Source organism: Anopheles stephensi, chromosome 3, assembly GCF_013141755.1.
Source record: "Anopheles stephensi strain Indian chromosome 3, UCI_ANSTEP_V1.0, whole genome shotgun sequence".
In the NCBI taxonomy this organism is placed as follows: Eukaryota; Metazoa; Arthropoda; class Insecta; order Diptera; family Culicidae; genus Anopheles; species Anopheles stephensi.
In genome coordinates, this window is record NC_050203.1 from 67,177,016 (window position 1) to 67,199,749 (window position 22,734).

At 45.5% G+C, this 22,734-nt stretch overlaps 2 protein-coding genes across 2 annotated transcripts in view; both read left to right on the forward strand.

Annotated features, from left to right (window-relative positions):
- The window catches only part of LOC118511778, a 33,223-nt gene extending 22,777 nt beyond the window's left edge, over nucleotides 1-10,446 (forward strand). Inside the window, exons 3-5 of the mRNA XM_036055284.1 lie at nucleotides 7,928-8,037; nucleotides 8,123-8,269; nucleotides 8,364-10,446. Of these exons, the coding sequence (XP_035911177.1) occupies nucleotides 7,928-8,037; nucleotides 8,123-8,269; nucleotides 8,364-9,501 (1,395 nt within the window). The 3' untranslated portion in view covers nucleotides 9,502-10,446. The remainder of the gene's footprint in view (nucleotides 1-7,927; nucleotides 8,038-8,122; nucleotides 8,270-8,363) is intronic.
- A 6,261-nt stretch (nucleotides 10,447-16,707) lies between these two features.
- LOC118511779 lies at nucleotides 16,708-18,447 on the forward strand. Its single transcript, XM_036055285.1, has 2 exons — nucleotides 16,708-17,813; nucleotides 17,888-18,447. Exons 1-2 carry the CDS (start codon nucleotides 17,019-17,021, stop codon nucleotides 18,143-18,145), a joined length of 1,053 nt encoding a protein of 350 aa, XP_035911178.1. The 5' UTR covers nucleotides 16,708-17,018; the 3' UTR covers nucleotides 18,146-18,447.
- Nucleotides 18,448-22,734: the final 4,287 nt, after the last annotated feature.

Below are 22,734 nucleotides of genomic sequence, written 5' to 3' on the forward strand. Positions count from 1 at the left end.
ACCTTGTCGCGCGTTGGTGGGGGATGCTAGAATTCATTACAATAACGAGATGGCCACATATCGGCGACCTTATGGAGGCGCTCATCGTGCAGTTTTATGTGATTCCCCGCCGATATGTGTCATGGTAGTGATTGTGAAGCTTTAAAAATGATTTTCAAAGCTAAATTTAGAAAACTTCAGTTTCAAGAACTCCGAAAGGGCAGAAAGTCTGAGTTAAACAATGTATAATGAGTATAAAGTTTAAATCTCAAGTTCCCTTCGCGAACCAAAGAATGTCTTAATAATGTTAAACATAAGACATCCTGCTCCAGCAGGACGTCCTCTAGCAATTACTTCCGTTCTGCGTTCGGGATGTGTAACCCGAAACCAGAACACATGACTCGCGTAGGCTCGGAAGTACTTAGGAAAGCTCCTTGTGACTCCATATGACTCCTCAATGGGAAGCCTTCTAATTGGTGTGTATGAGCCAAAAGTAACATGAATATGCTCTCTTTCGCTCGTTCTTCACTGCTTGCGGGTTTCTTTGAAGATACATATATAATACGCTTAAGAACGCTCACGAGAACTCCTCCACCATTTAGTTAGGACGCTTGCGATAGGAGAAGGTCGCGAAAATGATTGCTCTGTGTCTGTGTGGGAGATAGCTTTGTCTTACAATCCCTTAGAGATTCCAATATGCCCTTCGATGTTTTTACAAAGGTCTTGTTCTGTATTTCCTTTACTTCCTCAGTACATAGAATTTCTCGCTTTTCTCTGGCTAACCACATTCGGTCTTGGTTATAGCCTTCCGTGTTTCTTTCTCTTCCTAAACCATCAAACCGGAACCGGAACACAAAGTATTCATTCGTGGCCTCTCATTAAGGATTCTCGAGATACCTTTCCCTTTTTCTCGCCGCAAGGATACGCTCCAGCCCGGTACGTCTGGTACGATTGCCCGTGGATAAACATTACTTGCGGTTCATTATATGCTCACTTGTTTTCCGTTTTTAGTGGGCACCGGACCAGATGGACCCAACAAAACCAGCTCCCTTAAATCCTCCCAGCTGGTTTGGATGCTTATTTTAAGGGATTTTATGTTATGGTAGCTAACCGTAGCAATAGAACCCCAAGCCCAAGAGAATTGCGTTTAGTTTCTACTTTAATCATAACCAGCATGTGATGGCTATTGTGGAACTGTAGTTGCCACAGGCCCTCTCTTTCGAGAGGAGTTTTTTTTTGTGGAGCTTCATTAAACAACTATTTTAATCAACAATTCACGCGAGCAGTTCTTGGCAGCTTCAAGAGGAGCCACTAAGCGCTTAAGCACTAGTTTATTCGCAGTGAACATCTCATTTTCTTCACCCAGCAAAAAAAAGGGACAGACTTGGTTTGTGTTACACTAATTTGTTTGTAGGGGGAAAAAAAACAAAAACCCCAATTTGTCAGCACTTTTAACCTACCGAGAGAAGATGTTGTATCTCACGTAGAAAATGTTAACCGAAATCATTTAAAGCCATTTTGTTTTCTCGGAGGGTTCTCGGTGTGTTTGTTTTGTCGGCGAATAATTGTCGGTAACTAATTTATCGGACTGGCAGGTTTTTCCGGTTCTTTACGCCGGTTGGTTGATTAATGTGAAGTAGCTGCCAACGGTCTAGACAGAACCAGACATTAAGAAAAAGGTTCAATAAATAGAGCACCACCACTACGATGGCGGTTTCGGACCTTCGTAATGATAATGCACTACCGGCTTGAGGGTTTTTTGTTCGTCTATTAACCCTATCACATCTCCAAAACTTTGTTCTCTAACGCCTGTCTAATGAAAAGTAAACCCCGGCTAGCCGCCGGTCAAAACACATCAACAAACCTAGCCCGGCTTAGTCCGATCGCAATTCGAACGGTAACGCCCGGGTATCACAACCGGCACTTTGGTATTTAAATTAGTTCGGAAATTGTGTCTGTGCTTTTTTGCGCATTCCTATCGAAAACTGTACACCAGGTACCGTATCCGCCATACGATCGTTTGTTAATTTCGACTTCGAGTTTTTGGGGTGGGGGTTGCAAGAGATTTCGGTTAAGTTTCGATTCGATTGGCTGTCGGAAAATATGACCACCGGAGCTCATTAATTTCGGGTGGCTTTTCAAAAGTGCGTGCGAGTCTGCTTAGCACCGGAAATCGGACTGTTTTCTCTTCTCGCATCCGCCCATCATCATCATGATCGTCGGCCGGCTCTCACTCTCACTATCAATCGGCCGTTTTCGGGCGTTCGAAAATTCATTTCTTATTGCCGGCGGCCATACTACTCGGCCACGAAAAGGGCATTTTAAAATATTGAAGAGAGAGAAAAAAGGGAGCTTCCTAGTGGAAAGTTTTGGGTGTGTGACTTTTTTATAAAACTATTTTTGAAATATAAATTTGTGCCCGGTTTCCAGCTCTAATCATTGATCACGTTGTGACAAACTTGCACCGTATTCCATGCATTTTCCGTTTGCTAGATAAATAGACGTGCTTTAGCGGGATGGGACAAGTGAGAAAAGCTTTTGCGATTGTAAAAGCTACCCCTCATTTTCACGTATGTTTTTTTTTAGGGAAGTTGTGTGAAGACAAACAGTCCACAGCACGGGTTGCCGCGCCCGCGAATATGTGTGGAACGGGGCGCGAAAGATAAACACTGGCCGGTTGAATAAACTCACCAAATGAACTGCCAGCTTCACAGTGACAAAACAAAACTAAAGCACGGAAAAAGACGAACGGTGGCGCTTCCGAAAATGGAAAACAAAAAAGCGCTACCGTTCAAATAAATTGCTGTTTGATAACAACCGTCGTTTTAAGTTTCATTTCACCCCCCTTTTTGCGACTTTTTCCTCGTTCGGAAGCAACACAGCAACATTGGGAAAGGTTTTTAGCAACATTAAAAAGAGAAACAGGAAGAAAAAAAGCAATCCGAGGATTCATTTCTCACCCAACTCGCGAAACTCTTATTCTAGGAAGAGGTAGTAGAGTAGCAGACAGAAATCATTGTAATAGATGTAAAAAAGCAGTGCTTTACAGCACGTTACGTTTTGTCCGAATTTGTTCCGTTTTCTGTTCTTTCATCCTATCCTACTGATCCTTGGGGAGTTTGAGAATTGCTTTGTTTTTCATTTACTCGCTTTTCTGGACTACCTTTTGTTTTTCACTTTTTCCTACAAGTTAGTGATGAAAAGAGCTAGACTTTATGCTTTATTTCTCTCTGACACTTACTATTCTTTCTCCCCCCCATATTAAAAAGGGGATATGTTTTGTAACTTTTATCTTGATCTCATCTGGTTGTACACTCTCACATCCGTGTAACATTTCACCCTCGCAAGATCGATCGAGCCGATCGGGTGCCGATTCGCACCAATAAACCGACCGGCCGTTTTCTGGTGACAGTTTCGAGCTTTACACTTCCAGGCGTCACTTCCTGGGGTGAGTTTAAAATTTATGACCATTGCGTGCGCCTGTGTGAAAGAAAACAAATAAAATAAAAGATCCAAAGGTGAGAGATTTATGTTTAAAGCATTCAAAAAGTCTCACAGGAACACACCCCCGAAGCAGGGCAAGCTGTGAGGTGTAAAATCAATCATGATGCCTCTTGATTTCAATGTGACTGGGCTATGTTTAAAGAGGGAGCTTTCTTCTTCTTCCCTCCCCAACATTGATTCCATATGGGGAAAAAGAGGTTTAAATGTTTTACGGATGGGGTAGTATGAGCAGCGAAAGAGTAACCTTCAGACACCCATTTGTTGTGATACAGCGGATTTTCCAGCGACGCGTTCGGGCACGTTCACAACGCTCGCACAGTGCTCGCAATGAGCTTCGATAAGGGTTTATGTGTCTTGTGTGGCTCCCCGATGTCTCGCGATGGGAAATTTACTCCCCTCCGGTATGGCCCCGGAAAACTCGTTACTTCGAAACACATTACTTTTTACTGTTTTCTCTCTCGCTCTCCGCTTCTCTTACCCGGGGAACTTACTTTAATAGTTGTAAGATTCTCCTTTAATACATATTTTTAACTTTAAAATAAATCTCCAAAAATCGCGATGAATAAAATCGTTTTGCCAAACTAAAACTGCTTAGCGAAGTTTTAACGCAAAATACCCTCCAACAAAACAGGGAATAAGTTCCTCTTTATCTTTATTGGATATTGGATCGAATTCCTTAACGCTTGGCGTCGAAGATGGTTTGCGACGCTATTCGAGGGCTCGAACGATACTTGAAACAATTTTCCTAAACTTCACCTAAAGGAAGGTGGGACGGGGGGGAAGGGGTGGGGGGTGGGGGTGGGAAACACAGAGAGGCTCAAATATGCTTCGCTCGCTATATCTATACGGGTTATCGCTCGTAGGAAAAAATTGGAAGGCAAGACCGAAGCCGCCAGCCGACTGCTCGCCCACGTCCTTATTTACCGTGATTCAATCACGCGCTTCGTAACGCGCTCTTGTCGGCCTCGGTTTATGGGTGCCGAGGTTTCATTCCACCTACCATAAAAAAAATTATTATTTCTTCCACCACAACGACACGAAACGCACGGGACGCACTGGGTCGGAAAATGGAAATTAAATCGAAAAGGATGCGTCGCGTGGAACGGTTTTGTTGGGGGAAGCCGCCGGGAAAAAGCTAAGCGAAGAGCCTTTTGTTGTGGTTTTCCGTTCGGCAGAATTCGATATTTGAGTGCGCGTGTGTGTGTGTGCCTGTTGCTGGATGCTCATTTCGTTGGTATGTTGCTCGTTGGTCGCGAACGATTGTTATGCCATCGTTTGGTGTGATCGCGGTGTGATGAGTGCGAAAGCTTATACTTCTTACAAAAAGCTTTCCACAATCGCCCCCTTCTCCAAGGGTGCCTTTTTTCCCGAATGATGGGCTTGTTGTGTCAAAATAAGGAGCAATAAACAAAAATCCCCACCGCTTACAACAGCTGAAGAAACACACCAATACCGGGCCATTTTCCAGCCCGAGTAGCGACTATTCTCGATGTGCAACGGGGCATGAATTCCTGCTAAATGGCGGGCCAAACCACACGCACTAACTAGGAATGCATGTTTTCCCGGTTTTGGGGAGTTTTTTTTTTATTCGAGTCTAATTGACGAGCCCTTGCTTCTTCGTTTAAATCGGCAACCGACTTTAAGATTCTTGGAACCACGTCACGCGACACAGCATTTGTTTTGACGTGGCGCTCGCATCTCTCGGAAAAACTCGGCACGCGTTTGAAGGATTGGCGTGAGTGTGTTCTACTGCTCTGTCGGGGGAACATCTGGGACGCATTCCCATCGTTCGCCTTACGTAGAAATGGTGCGAAAATTTAAAGTGAATAATGATCCACCGAAGAGATCGTGTGGCGAGAGCGATGCTGACAATTTGCCATTGGCCTTGAAGGGTGAAAGTGTCGAAGCCGAAGGTCTAAAGTGGCAATCCGAGTGTTAGAAATAATTATCTAGCTCCCCATTGCTAACGTTCACCATCCGATCTGCCACCGGGGAAATTTGTCTAATTAAGATCGAGCTTTTCCCTGCAGGCTTCAACCTTCCTAATTTCCCATTTGCTACTGCACTGATGGTGCGCTTTGCTAGCTTGCTGTTGGGGTTGCGCAGGCTCCATTGTTTTTTTTTCTTTCTTGGAAACAAACGCTCACATACACACCCGACCGGATAGGAAACCTTCCAGCCAGGAATGTGATGGGTGCGCGATTATTGTGACAATAAATTACGGAATTGCACCGGAATTGCTTCGACGGTGGCGAACTTCTGCGGCCTGGTTTACGTAAAAAACCCCTCTCGGTGATGTGCGTGTGTGTGTGTGTGCGTGATAGAAAAACAAAACCCCCCTTGGGAAGCGGAGTAGGAAAACACGGCAAGCAAAGCACATTCACTCAGCAACCCCAATCGTTTGGGCGGCACGCACACCGCACCGAAGCGAGCGATGGCACGCGATTCCTTTAGGTCGATGATCGTGCACCGAGCGGGTGGCGTTTTTCCCGCGCTTTCACCCAGTTCAGGGTGGAAATACTATGCATCAGCCCGGGCTGCTGCTGTGTGAGTTTGGTCGCATTTTTCCCCCTTTTGTGATCGTGATCAGCCCGATCAGCTCACGCGGGTTGCGAATGTGTGAAGATTTACGTCGGGTGTGCGCACGCTGGCTGAGCTTATCGGGCGTATAATTCAAAGAGGGTGCTTGCTGTTTTCACAACCAAATGCTTGGAAAGTGAAACAAAAATGGTTTGAAAGATGTTTGAGAAACAGACACTTTTTATCGTTGGTTTGTTTGTTTGGATTTGCTGCTCTCTTTGTCTACTCGCGTATGTGATAAGACCTGCCACGGAATGAACCGTGGGAACTGCTTTCTTCCAACCAGGATATCATTTGAATATGAGTGTCTGTTTGTTGGGGGAAAACTGAGCGGGGAAAAGCTTTGTTAGCGAGATTGCACACAATAAAGACATGGTTGGAAAAGGCTGAAGAATATGATGAGAAGTCGTCATTGTTATCAAAAGTAAAAGAAGCATAAAGATACATCGTGTCTCTATATGATGTGAAATTATTAAAGAAATTGATTCATTTCAAGGGAAAACTAAAGAGGAAACTGAGGAAGAAAAATGTAATAAAAATAACAAAATTCGTCACTGAAAGAACACCAAACACATTAACTAAATTTAAATTGAAACAAGAAACGAAGAATGAAGAAATATTAAAGAAAAACGTAAGAAAAAAAAAAGAAACAGAAAAATGAAAAATAAAAAAACAGAAAACAGACAAATGAGTAGAAAAATAAATAACAAATGAAAGATAAATATAGAACAAAAGAATATAAACAGGAAAACTAGAAAACAAGCTTGAATTGGGTAATATGTGAGAAAAACTAAAAAATAGATAGAAATTAAATTAAAAGAAATACAATTCAATTATATTTCATATACTTTTATTGGTTTGGTAATTTGCAACAATATTTTTTTATATTTTTCTTACTAACGTTATCAAACTGTTATTTATGAAAGTCTGTTTAGATGCCCTGTTAAATAATTTGTAATCAGTTAGCACAGCATCTGCTTTAATTCCATCTGTCGATTCCATCTGCAACACGCTGACCTTGAGAGAATCGCCAGCTTCTTTTTCTTCTTATTCTTTGTGAGGATATATCACGGTTAGTTGAGGAAGTCCAGCTTCCTGGGCCCTTGGACACTACTCCACGATTGTGAGACACGATCCTTTTTGAATATTAAAGCGGCGGCAGTTAAAGGCCATATGTCCTAATCGCCAGCTTGTTCGGATGATCAAATCCGCACAAGCTGTTTTTGAGGAAAACAAGCACCCGCTGTATTTCAACAATATGCTGTTGCTAATGTGATTGTCCCTTTGTTCTGTAACATTCGGTACGATTCGAAATTTTATCATCCTACCGATACCCTTTCCAAGCAACCGTTAACGATTTATTACGTGAATGAAAATGCTTGCCACCGACAAAAAAAAAGGTAGTCTTGTGCAAATTAAATCCTTCGGAACGTCCGCCCGGAAACCGATTCGAAAGGCTCCCCTAACGAAGGTCCGTGCCCCTAACCGTAAGCGGCTCGACGCCCTTTGATGTTGCCCTTTGCCCTTTTTTATTTGAACCGGCCAAAGGGGATTAGGGGTGTACCGGGATTTGCGGTACAGCACAGTGTTTACCTGTGCAAATCGAGATTAATGTCCTTTTTGGTGGTCACATTTGGGGAGAGGATCTATATCGAAAACTTTGCCACAAATACAGTTCAACAAAACAACGGGTCGAATGGCGGTGGAGCATCATTAAAGAAGGGCCGATAAAGCAGGACTCGAAACGCGAACCATTTACAGTCCGAGTAACATCTGTTTCCGTGCTGAGGATACGCTTTGGTGACTTTATCCGAGCGACACGATTTTAACCAGTTTTTTCGTTCACTTCTTCGTTCATTCACAGACGACAATCAAAATCTATACGGCTTGTTTGCGGCAGGACATCGAGTACAAAACGCTCGGGATTTCGTATGATGCTACCAGCAAGAGCGTCGTGCAGCAGGTGCTTCGAAGGTAGGATCCCATTTTTCCAGAACCAGTTCTCTGTTTTCCATGAAATAGTTGACTAATAATGGGCATTGTGTTGGTCCTTTTTCAGATGTAAAATGCGCCATCGAGATCCACGCTTGTTCTATCTCACGATGGAGGTGACTGTGCGTCGACCGGGTGTGAAGTCAGTGCTAGAGCTAGACGATGAAGCACGACCAGCGCTGCTGCAGGCCTGCCATCCCAAAGGTGACTCCAGGTAAGCATCGTGACACGCGCCCAAAATCCAGTAAGCTCCATCTGGCCGTTCTCGTTATTAAACATTCGTCCAATTTTCTCCCCGCTGTCGGCAGGTTTTGTCTCCAGCAGAAACCGGGTGGTCTAATACGGGTACACACGTCAGCGCTACAGCCCAACTCCCAGTACAAGTCGCTACTCATCTCGGAGGACACCACTTCCGACGAGCTCCTGTCGCTGCTACTCTCCTGCTACAACTCAATCGAACCGGTGGAGCAGTTCTCGCTGTACGAAGTTTGTCCGGGTCAGGAGTACCAGCGCAAACTGCACCCGGACGATTTGCCCCTCAAGACCCAGCTACAGCGCCAGCAGAAGGGCGAGATTATGCATTTTCTCGTTCGCCGTAACCCGAACTATCCGCGTCGCCGGCAGCTGCTGGCCACCATCGCCGAATCGAAACACTTCATCCTCAACTCGTCGCTGGATTCGGCGAACGGGCCGCACCCGCCGTCCGGCATTCACCATCTACACCAGCAGCCACACCATCATCACCTTCACCATCACCATCGGTTGTCGCTTCACTCGGGCAGTTTCTCACTCGGCCCGGCCGGTACACCCACCAACACCTTCATCTCGGACATCGTGGATGGGTTGAGCTCGCTGAACGATCTGCCAGCCGAAGCGAAGAGTTTGCGGCTTAAGGAGAGCAATTCCTTCCGACCAGCATCGCTCGACGATTCAGCCACCTCGACCGATTCCACCGACTCGACCGAATCGTCCTCCTCATCCTCCTCCTCCTGCTCGTCCTTTTCCTCCCTTTCGTCGGATTCTTCGTTCGAGGAACCGGACCAACCGACCGGCGAGCCCGACATTAGAACGATCAGCCACCCAGCGCCGCCGGAAGTGAAGTGTAAAAACAGTGCCCAACATCAGCAACCACCACCACGGCCAGCCAAATCGTCCACCATGCTGGCGGCACTGAGCCGACCGCCGCTGCTGCCCGCCTCCACGTTGGCCGCCCCGTCCTACAATCCCGTGTACAACATACGCGAAATTCGTACCGTCAGTCAGTCGTTTTCGGTACTCGGAATCGATAAAAAGTTGGCCGAAATGCGAAACAGCAGTAGCAACAACACCGGCGGCAACACGAACGCCACCGAGAGCAATACGGCGGCGGCCCGAACGAGCGCCCTGCTGAAGGAGATGGTCAACACGGACCCGGCAAAGGGTGTCGGTAACTTTGTCTACATTTAGGCGCACAAGCCTCGGAAGACAAGGGCGCGTTTCGAGCGTGTGCTTTTTTGTTTCCACTTCTCCGGAGTATGTTTGTAATGCTGCTATCATCCTAGTCTTAGCTGTAATCGTAAACACAATGAAGCGTCGTGTGTACATGACAGCGGCAGAACAAATGTGTTGGTTGAGGCTTCCCTCCATTTCGGAACGGAAGCGTTAAAAGTGCAACAGCGCTACGAACGTGTTTTTGAAAGGCCACTTGGAGCAGAATCGAAACAATGTACAGATTACCAGAGGTGTAGAGATGAAGGAGAAGCCAAATCCAGAGTCAGGGAAGGTAACACACTGAACGGGGAAACGCACGAGGAGAAAGGTAGAGGCGAAGGGTTGGAGGGATCGATGTTGTTGTGCTGCTGCATGCCAAAGAGTTTTTAATCAGCCTAGCTACGTAAGGGAATTGTTTTAAGACACGACAACACACACACAGCGTTACAGCCCACAAATCATATGCACCATTAGCCAAAGCCGGCAAGAAACGCGAGGCAGAGAGTAGGAAGCCGTCGAGCCGTGGACAAACTAAATAGAAATACCAAATGAAAATTCTTCTTGCTTTTAATCGAACCGACACAGGTTACGTCGGTGGAGAGTGTTTATGAGAGTTCCGTTTCCATTACTGTCTGCTTGCATTATTACTGTCTCTCGTCTCTTTCCACACCACATGGTACATCTAGATGTAATGGTTAATGTTTAGCGAAACATGTATCCACCGTATTGGAATGTATAATGTTTTACAGCTGCTGCTATATCTACATCTACGAAAAAAAATCTCTATTTGCTATCATTCGCTATTCGATGTATTTTATCACCTATCACCTATCTCTTGGAAAGTGTCTATCAGATTTTTTTTTATTATCTCGTAAGTAAGTTATCAACAGAAATATAAAGTAGAAATATCCTCAAACTGAATTTCGATTGAAAGCGTTTTTATTGAAGTTTTTACAGGAAGAAAGAACATTTATGTTATTATTAGAGTGAATTTTAAATAACAATCGTAAAACATTTGGTTATTGGTACATGGTAATTCCTCAATGATTGTACACTTAATCCTCTTGGACTAAGGGACCGAGCGTTACGTTTTACTGTTAACGGATGATCTGATCATGGATTAATTCGGTTTAAATTCTTAAAAAAAAATTTTGAGCGTGTCTTTCGGAATCGTTTCATTTAATTTGTCAGTCATTGATTTCATTCGGTCTAGTCTGGCCGGTAATCTGCTCGTATATATATCCATTGTGGAAAAACAACAGCTAGTCTCCCATACGGCCATCATTTTGAGGAAGTTTTTCGCAACAACTGGCATCCATATTGTTCCGCAACCACCGTATTTGCCAGATTTGACACCAGCCAAATCTTCTGGTTGTTTAACAAGCTAAAACGGCCGCTTCGGGGACACCGCTATCGGGGAGATACAGGCCGCAGCGACGGCGGAACTAAAGGACATCCCAGCATCCCACCAGGAAAAGAGGTGGAAGAGGTGCATTGCATCGGAAGGGGATTACTTCGAAGGTAATACCCTGCATTTAACCTTATAGAAAAACCGTTTCAGAAAAAAAACGAAAAGTCAGTTTAATTTTAGGACAGAGTAGTACTTCTTCTTCTGTATACTACTTTAGACTATTCTGTTTCTATTATTTGGGCTCATTGACTGAATTTACCAGTGAGCACTGTATAGCCAATGTAGCGATCGTAGGAAAAGATCCCGACTGAATTTTAAGCCAATCGCCGTAATATGAATTGTTTAAACCTCCTCTTTAGATTGATCGTCGATTAATCGATTTGATTGATCTCTTTAGGAAATCGTGAAGCTTTGTAATATTGCCTTTATTGAACATCCACAAAGAATTACCTCATTAATTCAATCCTTAATCCTGAAAAAAGGATAAATAATTAATTTCATCCTGACGACTTCATTATGGTGTAGGTCATTAATTTCTTGAATCCAGGATTAATGACCATAATTTTCTGTCGTAAGTTCAAAACAAGAGCCTACTTGGTGCAACATCAGAAAATCATTTTCAGCGATTATTTTTTTCTCGATTTCGGTTCTGAAAATAGTTTTTTCAACAAGTGTACAAGGTTTAAAAAATAGGGTTTAAAAATGGGCGACAACTTTTTAACAGTAAGTTTTTCTGCGATGTGCGTTCGAGAGTAGGAAGCCAAGATAGAGCAAAGTGTTGCCCTTAAAAATCCATTTTCTACCCATTGATATAAAGCCCGATCATGATGAGCATCCCGAATATGACTATTTTTCGGCTGAAAACATTTTTCAACTGCCGTGGTAGGGAGACTAAGTAACTAGACAACAGTGAACATCTCAAAACAGTAGCACCTCATAATGTCGACTTCCTTAACCATTAACAGCTCTAATATGAAATTGAACTTTTTCATAAACAACATCAAAATATGATCTGAAATGTTGAACCTGGATTCTAAAAGAAGCTCACTGGGTTTATTATATTGCTATATCCAAACTTTGCTTACCAAAACAACGACTGAAACACGTCGAGTTAATGTACGGTTTCTCGTATCAAAGTTTAGTCACTCTTCTCGACCATGTTGAAGATAAACTACCGTGGATGGAGCGTATCTAAATCTCTGCACAAAAAGAGAAACTTTAACGCCTATCACATAGCGTTAGGGGGAAGGCTGAACGGGTATCCTCGGTTCATCTATATCAGCTGGTCAGCCTATAAATCATTCAAAATAGACAGTAAACAAGCCAACACATCCTAAACATCGGCCTCAAAACATAAACTCGCACACACACCCTTACAAGTGGTAGATGTATTCAAAACACCGAAACTCCCTCCAAAAAGAAAAAAAAAACCTCCCGCAACACGTGGCCCATCGATGGCACGCAACATCAACAACGAAAAAGGGTTTTTCGTCCTTTCGCTTTTCCGACGACACTTGTCTCAATTTATGTTGATGAAAAATGGAAACCAGCCCCGGCCGGTACCGAACCCGCCGGTGCGTTCAAGTGGTTTGGCTGCTACCACCACCACCACCGATGGGCTAATTAGTCCGGGCCGGGGTGTTTAAGTAGGACATGGGTTCTGACGTTCGGCTGTACGGTATTTCGGTACACGGTGGCTCTTCAACTTTGAACAACGGTCGCCGATTTTCCCGGCGATTCTCAAGAGCCCCGGGAATACCGTTGAGGGAATAATTATATTCAAATTTACGCCATCAAACCGCGAAAACCGTGCTGGCGTGTAGCTTGGCACCGGAGCCACTGTAAGGATGTGGTGGCACGGCGCATCCGGTGTCTGTTGCCACGATTGACGATCAGATAGTTGGAAGGAGCGTCAAGTTATCAACAGGATTTCGTCCACGAGCTTATAAACTTTGGGGCACGGGATGCATTTACTTGGCCTTGGGAATGTGTGGCAGAGTCGTCTTCTGTTCTCCAAAACTTACCGTAACGAATTACGATCTTAAGGATGGGCGAGCAGCAGGATAGGGGGCACAACTTTCCTTTTGGCAAACCGAAGCAGGTTGGACATTGAATTTGCATTTGCGTCCAACAGCTTGCGGGTCGTTGTTTTGCTCCGGTAAAGCCGTGCAATAAGGCATTTGAAACTTTTCCCGTCCAATTCCTTCACCGGGCGCAAGGACGCGGGCACTGGGTGATGGAAACGACTTGCTTAATGCACCAGTTGGTTCGGTTCGGCTTGAGAGCGGATGTTTGTTTCTTGGCTGCTGCTTTTGGGACGACAGCAACAACAGCAACTATCGGTATGCCGATGCATGGGACAAACTCTTCCCTAGCGACACAAGAACTTCTCCCGTGTGTGCTCTGTGCGCGGTGTAGTAAGGTAAATAATGTAATAAGGGTGGGTGTAAAATGCATTCTGCAAGAGATAACTTGAGTGTGTGACGGAAACACGGTGGGTGATTTAAAGGATGGTAGTGATTGAGATTTTTTGTGTGATAAAATTTTGGCCAAAAATAAGGACATTAAGGATGAGCTTCTTAGAAGAAGCTCTAGGCCGTAAACGACTTGAAATGCTGTAAGACTTTTAATAAATTTTCAATGTTTCATCAAGCTTTTAAGTTTGATCCTAATTTTATTCTCCATTACTTCCAAACTATAGCTGTTGCTATCTATAACTTGGCTGTCTTCCAAGCTATGTCCTCTAAGTTTCATTATGGCCTCGACTTAATCTTGCAAACTTCACGGGTTATTTTTATATTCTCTTGATTAATCTAGACCAGCTCCATAGCGATAAGAGATGTGAAGCATTGAAACAACCTCAATAATCGTGTTCAAGGTTTGTTTAAACAGGGTATAAGAATCAAGTGACTGTTAATTTGAAGAAGTTTATTGTCGATACTTTTAATTTGTCATTATAAAGAAATATATCTTCCTGGTGTCGGTGGATCAGCAGTACAGTAGCTACGGTAGGTAATACATTGAGATAAGGTCAAATTCTATCCAAACCATAGCTTCGTATGCGAAACGGACTCTCTAGCTGAGGGTTCAAAATGTCTTAGAACTAGTGAACAATAAAGTCTTGAATTATAATTTAAATCTAGAGCTCTAGAAGGGAAGAATAAGCATCCACATTCATTTAGCATATTGATTGGCACTCAACATATGATTCTTTCGTACATTTGGGGTTTTTATCGCTTGGCAGGAAAATTTGTTCTAAAGCTTTTAGATTTTGAAGAGGCAAATAACAATCGTCGCATTAACTGAACAGTTCGGTCTTCTGCAATTGCTAGACACAATTGAAATAAAATAAATATTAAGCTGAGACTGTGCCACCCGTTGTGTGAAGTTGACCAGTTGACGCTCAAATTTAACTTGGCATTAATATTTGTGTGTGCCTTAGATACTTGTATTTGGATTTTTGTAGAAGATATTATACCAGAGTTGAAAAAAGCTCTTCAACAGTTTCCTCTTTATCTGCATAAATCCAATGAAAATCCTACAATTTTACGTATTTATATTATCATGTATGCGGGCTTCGACATCAGGGGCACGATTTTCTCCCGGTCTCTCGAATTCCTTGGCTTCAGCGGATGACATTGACATCATCGGACGGATATGTGCGGCGGCACCCGACTGAAACGCGAACCCGATAGGATTGGATTGAGAATCAATGCGACGAAGACAAAGTACCAGCAGGGCGGAGGTTCTGACCGTGATAGAGCACGACTCGGAAGCAGTGTATTAGTTGTCGGTGACGATCTTGAAGGTAGAAGAGGAGTTCTGCTACCTTAGCACGATCGTAACTTCCGTCAGCAACGTAAGCAGCGAAATCCGAAGGCGCATTGTTCAGGGCTCTACAAACTTCTGAGATCCAGAAGACTCCTACAACGCACGAAATGCGCCATATATCGCACACTGATACGGCCGGTAGTTCTCTACGGGCGCGAGTCCTGGACTATGCTGACACCTTCTTTGGCGGTGTGTGCAAGCAGTGCGTGTGGAGAAGAAGGATGAACCACGAGCTAGCAGACCTGTTTGGCGATGCAGACATCCTGCGTTACGCTGGTTAAGGCACAAGATGAGGATGCCGGACTCATACCCTACCAGGAAGGTGCTCGTTAGCGACCCGTTCGGCGCGAGGTGTCCAAGTGGACCAAGTGGAGTCACACCTGAGATAAATCGCCCAGCTATGGATCGAATCTTCTAAAAACAGATTGGACACACCAGGCCTTGTCTCTCAGACGTCTTAAGAGACTCTGTCGTAGAAGTGAAAACATGTGAAATAAATAGATACATTAAAGCCCTTGTTTGTATAAGTTTGTATAAAATAGTTCTATGCCTCCTAAATTATGCTCCTCTGCTAACCACCGAAACGAAGGCTAATAAATGCCACGCCGTAGAATCATGTAAACAGCAAAAACAACATTCTCCAACCGCCCCCGGGTAAAACCCAACGCGCTAGTAATTTTCAATTCCGTCCACATGCTTAACGCAGTGCACAATGCATAAAACCCCCGTCCTGTTAATGCCAAACAAACAAATTCGTGTCCCACCGCCACGTTCTAGGGCATTGTGTAAATAATAAACACAGGCAGTGTGCCGTGATCCTTTTGGGGTGCCAGGACCACCCGTGCAGCGGCCGGGAAAGGATGCCGGCGCATGAGGACCCGGTCCGACTTCATAAACACGATAATTTAATAACAAAACATATAAATGTAAATCCTCAACAAAGCCGTGCGCGAGGGTGTGTAGAAGGAAGCATCAAATGATGCACTCCGGACAGTCAGACTCCGCCAGCCACTGGGAAAGGGAATCCGTGGGCAAGAACCGGAAATGGAAAATAAGGATTAAAAATGTATCACCTTCTTTGTGTGTGTGTGTGTGTGTGTGTGGGCACACTGGAACTGAATGCCACATTTCACGCCATGTTTGTAAGCAAACGGGGAATTATGTAAATCGGTACGATAAAAACAAATATAATCTCCGGTCCGCAGATTGCAGTCGAGGTTCACTGCGGGACAAGCATTTAAAACGGGCGGGATTTCCGTTTTTTTTTCTCTTGGTTTGGTAATTAATTTTCCCCCAGGCACACTGTGCTTGCATTCTCACGATCCTTTACGATTTTCCATTTGTTTTCCCGCTAGAAGAGAGCCGCATTTGTTATTGCACGCCTAGCAGATGAGTCGACGGTTTTGGTTCGATAGGAGCTCAAGGGGTGTTGTGGGTCAAGGGGGAAGAAATGCAGACGTGTGGTCGTGATTGGCAAGCACCGAGATAGCTGTGTGTAGCTAAATATAACGATCAATAGACATTTCCTTTTTTGGTCAGTTTCGCCAATTGAGCCAATATCGATTGCCGATTGTTAGGAAAGGTCGGATCTCTATTGCACAACGTTACTGAGTACACACACCCCTGCTCCCTGAAAGACACAGAGCAATGACACGGGTGTGTGGCGTCACTTGCGACAATTGGGGATGTATGTTGGGGATGGTAAAAAAGTTCCATCCATTTTCAAAATGGATGATCGACCAGGTTGAAGACAAAATCTGCTTTGAGTTATCATAATTTTTTTTGCATACTGGAACGTCTGGTATCAGCTTAAGAATATTCATTAGGATATGTTGTACATAATATTAAGTATTATTAAACTGTTATTTTACTCTTAGCAACTTTTGCAACAACCCACGAACGTCTGTTCCAGTGATGTAGCTGCCGTACAACTCTCAATAGAGAGATAAGATAAACCGCGGACGCACACGCATGTCCCACGGGGAGCATGCTGGAGCATGGAATTTCGCGATTTCTCTCGCTCAAACGCGCCCCATTTTCTCTCGGGGCTTCCCATTACACCACTACCATCAGTGTAAGCCGGCGCTGGTACGAACACAGCTGCTGGAGCTGGACGCGCCGGCCTATTTAAACCGCGCACAGGTCCAATCGTTCTGTCAATTCAGTCATTAAAGATTGCTCCGCAAGGGCAACGCACAATTTCGCGGCAACAGTGACAGAGTGAGGTGAGCTCCGAAACATCCAACCAGCAATGGCCAGCCGGAAGATAACGCCCATGTTCAACGATTACGTGTACGACGCGATCCGTCAGATTGCGGTCGAGCAGGGCTTTACGCCCGATCTGTTTTCGGTCGATTTTGACGAGGAGACGCGGCTCGAGTGTGACGGGTACGTCAGCTTCGTGTTCAAGGCCATCATCAATGGAGACGATCGGGAGTTTACGCTGTGGTGTAAGGTGCCGCCGAACGATGACAAACGATCGTTGGAGCTGTTCAAGCGTGAGTGTTTCTTCTACCGCGAAACCCTGCACGGGTTCTACGAGTTCCAGGCGGAGAAGGGTGTGTCCGAAGAGTCGGGGGAAGGGTTTTACGCGACCCCAAAGTGTTATCTGGCACACTGTAACACCGACAAGCCGGAACCGGAAGCGTTGATCATGCTGGAGTACAACGAAGCGTTCGAGAAGTGGGACTGGGATAAGCTGGAACCGATCAATCTGGAACATACGCGGCTCGTGATGCAGCAGCTCGGTCGTTTGCATGCGTTGTCGTTTGCGATGAAGGACCAGCGGCCGGACGCGTTCGAGCAGTACAAGCAGGCCGGTGTGGTGCAGGCCAGTGGATTGATCACGTTGATGAAGGAATCGTACGATCGTGCACTTACCACGATGAAAACGCGGTTCGAGTCGGAACAGGACCGGATCGGGGCCGTGAAGGATGCTGTGTTCGAGAGTCTGAAGGGATGTTGCGATCCGGCCACCGCCGAACCGTACTGTGTCGTTACGCACGGTGACTGCTGGATCAATAATCTTATCTACTCGCATAATGAGGTAAGTAATGTGGGGCGTATTAGCCTTGTTTCGATTCCGGAACGATAACGATATCGAACACTTTGTTTTTGCAGAACAACGTGGCAACGGGGGTCATTTTGACGGACTGGCAATCGTCCCGGTACGCGTCGCCCATCCTCGATCTGTGCTACTTCTTCTTCATCTCGGCCGGTGAACAGTTCCGGCGGGATCATATGGACAGCTTGCTGCACCATTACCACGCCTCTTTGGCCGACTTTCTCACCCGGCTCGGTGGGGATGCGTCGCGTCAATTCCCGCTCACCACCTTGCTGAGGCTGATGAAGCCGTACCGTGATTTGCTCGGTAGCTAGTCGCTTGCTTATCCCGCGCGCGTGTTGCGAATCGTTAACCCGTGTTCGTGCTTCTAATGGAGGATGCATCCGGATACGATCGGAAGTGGCGGAGTAACCGATCCGATGCGATGCGCGGGACCATCGTTAGGCACCAGCTGTGCAATGTTGGCGAGGAGGGTGTCGTGCCTACGGAGGGAGGACCAGTGAGAAGGATCCCTGCACGAAAGCAACGAGTGTACACGGAGACATGGCCCCAAAGATTGCGGGCTCAGATGGATGGAGTACGCTCGTACTAAATATAAAGTTAGATAAGATACCTATCGTTTGAGTGATCGTGGTTGTTGCAAGGGGTATTCTCATGATGACTCGCTAGAAAAGGGTGACTTCTCTGCGTAGCATTGACAGCGGCACGTATTGGGGACAATCAAGCGCAGCTGATATGAATGTGCTGCCGACCTTATCAAAGTTTTTGTCAATTTGAATATTTGTGTCCGTAAGAATGAACTGGTGGCATTTTTTAATGGTTAGGTTTAGTTCCGGATGAATTAAAATGCACTCAATTCCCCAAGAAAGTTTGACCTTTTTAAGACAAATTTTTGGAACTTAAGACAATATCAGAATAGCATCAGAGTACTGTCCATCTTCCTATAAATCTTCTGCTAAACGAATCCAACATTGCACTGTATAATAGGTGTGGGAATTAGAATAATTATATAATCTTGCCTGCATTTGAACTACAGGATTTAATATTACAATTTTCGAGCATGCATTTAAATTTCACGAATTAAACAGTAGACAATTAAGGATTAAGATTAGGACTACTCGACTGTTATACACTTACACGAACTACTCGAATTACATGTAAATCATTATGGACAAACGAATACACAGTTGCAAACCGACCAGCGATACGAGTGCACACAGTCTCACTTCAATCCTCAAAATATATCACAACCACCCCCTTTCGTGAACATTTTCACATTTGTTGGTCCTTCGAACCGGATCGTGATATACGGAGAGGAAGTTTCATTCTGCAACCAAGAGTGGAACTCGGTATACGGAAATTGTGCAAGTCATTACGTGACAAATTCGCCATCGCATTCGGCCCCGCGTCAAGGGCAACGGTCGGTTACACTCCACCATTTCGAATTTCGCGCCAACGAGTTGTTCGTTACCGTCGTGTGATATTTCGTGTGATATTTTCGAGAAGCAATGGATAAGAAAATCAAGGCAGTGCAGTTGAAGAAAAGGATTGCTGTGGAAAGCATTAAATCCATGGAGCGGTTCCAGACGGATTTCCAACCCAACGACGCCCAACAGATTCCGGAGGTGTTAGAGAATTTGGAATCGCATCAGGCAGGGTTCTTCGCCGCTATTTCTAAACTGGAGGAACTCGACGAAAGTGATGCAACAATCGAAGCGTGCATTATGGAGAGAATCCACTTCGAGGAACGTTGCAGGAAGCTGAAATCATTTTTACGTGCAAATCAACCCAAGGAAGAAGGAGCGGTCAACGATACGACAGGTTTGGCTTCGTCGACACTCGCTTTTGGTCGACCGCACGCACCAAACCTACGCTTACCCAAAATCGAGCTTCCAACGTTCGATGGAGATCATACGAAATGGCTGTCGTTCCGCGATCGCTTCCTTGCTATGATCGACGCTTCGCCTGAGCTTCCGTCCATCGCAAAACTGCAGTACTTACTTTCATCGCTAAAAGGAGAGGCTGCACTACCCTTCGAGCACACACCTCTAACGGAAGACAATTACGCAATCACATGGGCTGCTCTGCTTAAACGGTACGACAACTCGCGTCTACTAATCCGTGAGTATTATCGGAAAATGCACTATCTCCCCGGAGTGCATTCGGTGTGCGTGGATAAGCTTTCCCACTTGGTGGATGAATTCACGCGCTTCGTGAACGGATTAGTGAAGTTAAAGGAACCGGTAGATTCGTGGGATACACCGCTGTCGAATATGCTGCTTATGAAGTTAGATCGGGAAACGCTGTTGGCTTGGGAAAAGCATTCGGTACACTTCACGCGGGACAAATACAAGGATGTGATCGAGTTTGTTCAAGATCGGATCCAAATCTTGAAATCGACCAACACTTTCGTGATGGATCAAAGCGCTGGTGGTACCAAGGTGGCCGGCAACAGTCGGCAGCCAGTGCAACGACGGTTCATCGCGTATGCAGCTACTTCTCGCCCGGCTCCTGTTCCTTCGTCTGCCCTCATCCAACCGCCAAAGTGTCCACTGGAGTGTTCCGAAGGTCACACTTTGCGCAACTGCCCAGTGTTCACAGGTAAAGAAGTTCAGCAACGACGAGACATTGTTGCAACGAATCGACTGTGCTGGAATTGTTTGAGCAGCAATCATCAGGTGAGGGAGTGTAAATCGGAATTTTCGTGTCGCATATGTCGGGAGCGTCATCACAGCTTATTGCATCACACTCCACGCTACACTCCTCCCACAACGGTTACAATGTCTGCTCAAACGGATGACGACAATGTGTTCCTTGCAACGGCAAACATCCAAATCAAGGATGACTACGGCAACATCCACGAAGCAAGGGCTTTATTGGATTCGGGTTCCACATCGAATTTCATCGCGGAAGACCTAGCTCGAAGGCTGTTGACCAGTCGCAAAAGGGTCAACGTCGCTGTTTCGGGCATCGGCAATTCGGTACAGCTGGTCAAGGGTTCGATCGTCGCCACCGTTCACTCCAAGACACAACCCTTCTCAACGGAAATGGCGTTCCTGGTTCTGGACACGCCATGTACAAACATTCCTACTTCACCAACGGACATCTCTTCATGGGAAATGCCGGATGTGGCATTGGCGGACAGCACCTTTAATCATCCGGGGCAAGTCGATATCGTCATCGGAGGCGATACGTTCTGGGAGCTGCACACCGGTCGCAAGCGCTCTATTGGCAGAGGCAAGCCGTGGCTGATTGAAACCCGTTTCGGTTGGGTTGTCAGCGGCATCTCTCATCATATATCAGCCGGTCCGCGGCTGTGTCATCTTTCTGCACACGATGCCACATTGGAGGAGATCCTGCATCGATTCTGGGAGAGCGAAACCATAGCCGAGGATCCTGTGCTATCGGTCGAGGAGAATGCTTGCGAAAAGCATTTCGCTGCAACAACTGTTCGCACTACAAGTGGAAGGTATGTCGTTCGTTTGCCTTTTAACCCCAATCCTAATGTCGTTTTAGGAGAGTCGAAACAAATAGCTGATCGTAGATTGCGTAGTATGGAACGGCGGTTGAACAGTAATCCTACAATGAAAAAGGAGTATGCCAAATTCATGAGAGAATACGAACAGTTGGGGCATATGAAACGACTTACCAGTCCTGCAGATGATTCGATAGATCACTATTACCTTCCACACCATGCCGTTGTTAAAGAGTCGAGCACAACCACGAAGGTTCGCGTCGTGTTCGATGCATCGTGCAAAACGTCGAGTGGTTACTCGTTGAACGACAAACTCATGGTGGGACCAGTCGTTCAAGAAGATCTCCTATCGATCATCCTTCGGTTCCGTTCTCGTGCCATCGCATTGTCTGCCGACGTAGAGAAGATGTATCGGCAAATTTTACACAGTCCCGATGATTGTAGATATCTGCGCATCCGGTACAGAGAAGATCCTGCTGAACCCATCTCAACCTTTGAACTACAGACGGTTACGTACGGCACAGCATCAGCTCCTTTTCTAGCTACAAGGACCTTGAAACAAGCTGCTATTGACAACAAGGAAGAGTACCCGCTGGCAGTGAACGCTGTCCTAAACGACTTCTACGTTGATGATTTGTTAACGGGTACCGATGATATCTATGAAGCGATTGAAATGCAGAAGCAGATATCAGGCATGTTAAATTCAGCTGGTTTCACACTGAAGAAATGGGCTTCAAACCGCACCGAAGCATTGCAAACCGTGCCGTCTGAAGATGTAGCAGTTCAACTAACGCATGAATGGAAGGATTCGAAGCAGGTTTCCACGTTAGGTATCATGTGGGAACCAGCTGCTGACACTCTACGTTTTCGGATCGATATACCACCTACACCATCCCGCATGACAAAAAGGCTAGTTTTGTCATACATAGCTAAAATATTCGATCCCCTCGGGTTGCTGGGTCCAACGATCATCATCGCCAAAATGTTCATGCAGCAACTGTGGGCTCTAAAGCAGAACGGAAGATCGTGGGATTGGGACAGCGAGCTACCATCGCACCTACAGCAAGAATGGTTGAACTTCCACTCTACCTTATCCTCACTGCGCAACCTGAGAATACCACGGTACATAGCTCAACGCACGGCCACAAGTCTGCAAATACACATCTTTGCTGACGCATCACAACTAGCATACGGCGCTTGTTGTTACATCCGCGCTGAAGGCTTGGAAGGAGTCACCGTACAGCTGCTAACAGCCAAGTCGAAAGTCGTCGCATTATCTAACTCCCACTCTATAGCTAGGTTGGAATTATGTGCAGCGCGATTGGCCACACTCCTACACGAGAAGGTGATTAATTCACTGAAGGTTTCTGCTACTACAATCTGTTGGACCGACTCAATGACTGTACTTCACTGGTTGAACTCCGTACC